Source organism: Notothenia coriiceps, unplaced genomic scaffold (assembly GCF_000735185.1).
Source record: "Notothenia coriiceps isolate Sejong01 unplaced genomic scaffold, NC01 NC01_scaffold00026123, whole genome shotgun sequence".
Lineage (NCBI taxonomy): Eukaryota > Metazoa > Chordata > Actinopteri > Perciformes > Nototheniidae > Notothenia > Notothenia coriiceps.
The window spans coordinates 4,457-7,926 of record NW_011358824.1 but is presented as its reverse complement, the minus strand read 5'-3'; the positions used below and the strand labels follow the sequence as shown (position 1 = coordinate 7,926).

The window sequence follows — 3,470 nt, the reverse complement described above, 5'->3', positions numbered from 1 at the left end:
CCAGAATTACACCTTATTGAACTTTCTGCCTCCCTCACCACCCACGTGAGTGGCGTCGGAAACATGTTGCTTGAAATTAAAAGATTCAGTAATATTAATAAATTCAGTGGCTGCAGAATTTGTGGCATCATTGATGTGCAGGTTAAAATCACCTACTACAGTAATAGCACTTCGTCCAGCTTGATAATAGAAGAAAGAAAGTCAGTGAACTCAATTAAAAACGGACCTGCTGGACCAGGAGGTCGATAGATTAAAACAGAATAAAATGGCTTTTGCCGGCCAATTTTAGTCACCTGTAGTTCAAACGTAATGAAAGGTTCTTCTGAGCAACTGCTTCTTCCAGACAACGGCTGGGCACACTTCATTTAGATGGATATATTCCAAATTCCGTTGCCATGTCTCAGTCAGGAATAAGAAGGCCAAGTTCTCCCTTATAAACAAGTCATAACAAGTGTGAGCCTTGTTCGCAGCAGAGCGTGCATTAATCAGACAGATTTTAGCTGAGGAAGCCTCTGTATCACCATCAGCACAGGAAGCTTTGATTATGTGTACAACTGGACTCGCACCACAGCGATTGTGATCATAACAAGGGCGTGACCGCTGGTCAGTGATTCTGACCGGGATGTCCATCAGTATTGAAGTGGAAGCTGAAGTACGCACAGGTTGGGGTATAGTTGTAGTGGATCCACCAAGCCACAAGGGGGAGCTAGTGTGGTTTGTACGGGAGGGAAGGGCTTTCTTGTGGTGGCCGAAATGACCAATGCCATTGGAGGACAGTAGGGGGAGCTAGCAGTGGAAACGGTGGCCTGAGATGACACTGCTGGAAAGGGGGGTGTGTGGGAATGGAGTGGGAATAGTCAGGGAGACGTCTGAACAGCGTGCCGCATGTTAGTGAGTAAATCTCACTGTAAACTATTGAATCATCACCAAATTCTGTGTTATTATGACCGATCATAACTCTTTAGCTTTATGCGCACATACATTTTGCAGAGCAGAGACACGCGCTCACTAAGCCGAAAAGATATATCCGGTCACAGAGATCTGCTATTTCAAAGTAAAGTCAAAACATATGGACCCTAAATATAGTCCATATTAAGAACGAGAAAAGTTTTAACATTTATCGTTTTTTGCAAACATATGACAAATGTGCGAGGGTGATGACGTTAGAGCTTCGTCCTATGAGCCGGAGCTGAGACCCGGACAGCCCCTGCTCACTTTAACCCCTGGTAGCCCATGTCTCTAATTCCGGCATAATCAACTGTATCACCATTTGGCAAAGCTCATTATGTGCACAGTGAAGCTGGCACACATGATTTAATTTGCATGCACAATGTGTCACAACGGTCTGACGTATGAATTGTCCATCAGATCTTCCCGTGGTGGCAACAGTGGTCGCAGTAGTGGGGAAGTTTGCTGCCACTACAAGTTTCTCTATCGTCTATGTTTACACTGCAGAACTGTACCCTACCACTCTAAGGTAAGGTAGGTAATATCCCTCAGGTACAATTCATAAGGCATGTTTGCTTTTTCTATAAGATCATTTTGTATCTATAGGCAGAATGGAGTAGGTCTGAACTCCATGTGTGCTCGTGTGGCGGGGATCCTCGCTCCTCCGATCAGACTCCTGGAAGTCTATCATTGGACGATCCCCATGCTGATATACGGCATCGTGCCCATCACAGCTGGAGGTCTCTGCTTATTACTGCCTGAAACTCTTAATGTGGAACTCCAGGACCACCACGCTGAGATCAGGTGAGGTTTTTTTCCACAAAACTGTGTCTGAGGGCTTCTTAACATTTAAAAACCTATTAATGTGTCATACCCACTTAACGGGAAGAAACTCAGCTAACTGACGATACGAACCAATTTTACCGAAACAAAACACAAGTCTCACAGGAAGCGTCTAAATGAGCCCTGAGCACAGAATTCACGGTAAAATACTCTTATTACTTATCGGATCTGCACAAACAAGACATCGATTAGCAAGCTGAGAATCCAGTTTGCAGAAATATAAGTATCATTACTGAGTGATCAAAACTCGGCAGGGGAAGCAAACCCAGACATCACACCACCTAGCTTTATGGAGCAAAAACGGGACCTTTGCTGTTGTTCTGATCAAAAGTTGTGTTCAATGGCATCAAAACGATAAAAACGCTGCTGAAGGTTAATCCATAGGTTAATCCAATGTGTCTGTCACTTTGAGATGATTACTGATAATCCATCATTCCATTTTTATGTCAATAACGGAGTTTTCATATTAGCTGCTATGATAGCTACTAGAGTGTATGACAGCTTCCGGTTTTGGGCAATCTGGCTACGCATCACTCATTCACCAATGGGTAATGTTTAAATGGGTTTTAGGAACTTCCCCTCGATTCTATTGGCTCTAACGGTTAAAAAGAGGTGTCAATCATCAAAATCGACCAAGGGGGGCCAGGGATACGGAAAATCCACCCAAATGACCCCAGAAGTGTTTTGTTTTTTCTAAATCTCTCGAAAAAGGTCAAATTTAACTTGTTTTGCATCAATTTTGATACAGGGTACTTATTATATGTTATAGTTTGGATTCCTAACGTTTTTAGTCTACCATCCCATCATTCAAGGGTGGTATTCACTATAAGTCATGTTTTTATTTGGACTGACACTATAATTTACATTTATTTACTATGTTCAATCTGAATTTACTTTAAAATAAAAAAAATTCTATATTGTTATTGATTCTGACTTTTCTACATCCAACTCGTAGGTTTATCATTGCTTTGAGGAAAAATATTATTAATGTACCGCTTTTAGAAGTGAAGATCTGGTCATTTGTTCTGGGAATGTCATTTTCGAGCCTCAGGCCTGAAAAACAGGCTCGGGGCTTAACAGGTTAAAAGTTTTATACTCAAAGCAACTCTAGTTAATAATAATCTTTCTGTTTTAAATGACAGACAACCGGAGAACCTGACGGAACTACAAACCTTGACTAAAAAGGAGGAGAATTCTGTGAACAACGGAAAAATGGACAGTGTACAAGAAAAAGAAAGACTGTAAACGTTGAGTAGTGTGGTCCCCTGTTTTGTGTTTTTCTACTTATGTAATTGTGTGTTATTTATCGAATGAAAAATAAAGAGTTTTAAAAATTCAGGAAAAAGCACCAAAATGTAATTTATATGGATGTATCAGTTCCTTTTCTGAACTGTTGACCTTTTAAACATAATTGTATTATTTGTTGTTGCAAATAAAACGTTTTACTGAAGTGCGTAGACTGTTTGATAACTGGGACATTTATCAAGAATAAAAGGAAGCAAACACAGCTGATTGGTGACATCAAGTAATGATGATATCATTTTTATGATTGAATATTATATATTATCATTAAAATAATAAATATTTTTATTATTTCCTCTTCATCCAAATTCTAAAGGTCCACTCAGATTGCCCTTAGTTATTATTGTGAAATCCTCCACCGTATCTAACTGAGTGAT

The 3,470-nt window shown here is 40.2% G+C and overlaps 1 protein-coding gene across 1 annotated transcript; it reads left to right on the top strand.

The window, feature by feature from the left end:
- The first annotated feature begins 1,352 nt into the window (after positions 1–1,352).
- LOC104956610 (solute carrier family 22 member 13-like) lies at positions 1,353–3,237 on the top strand. Its single transcript, XM_010784123.1, has 4 exons — positions 1,353–1,477; positions 1,555–1,752; positions 2,934–2,983; positions 3,125–3,237. The coding sequence occupies exons 1-4, from the start codon at positions 1,353–1,355 to the stop codon at positions 3,148–3,150; spliced, it is 399 nt and encodes a 132-aa protein (XP_010782425.1). The 3' UTR covers positions 3,151–3,237.
- Positions 3,238–3,470: the final 233 nt, after the last annotated feature.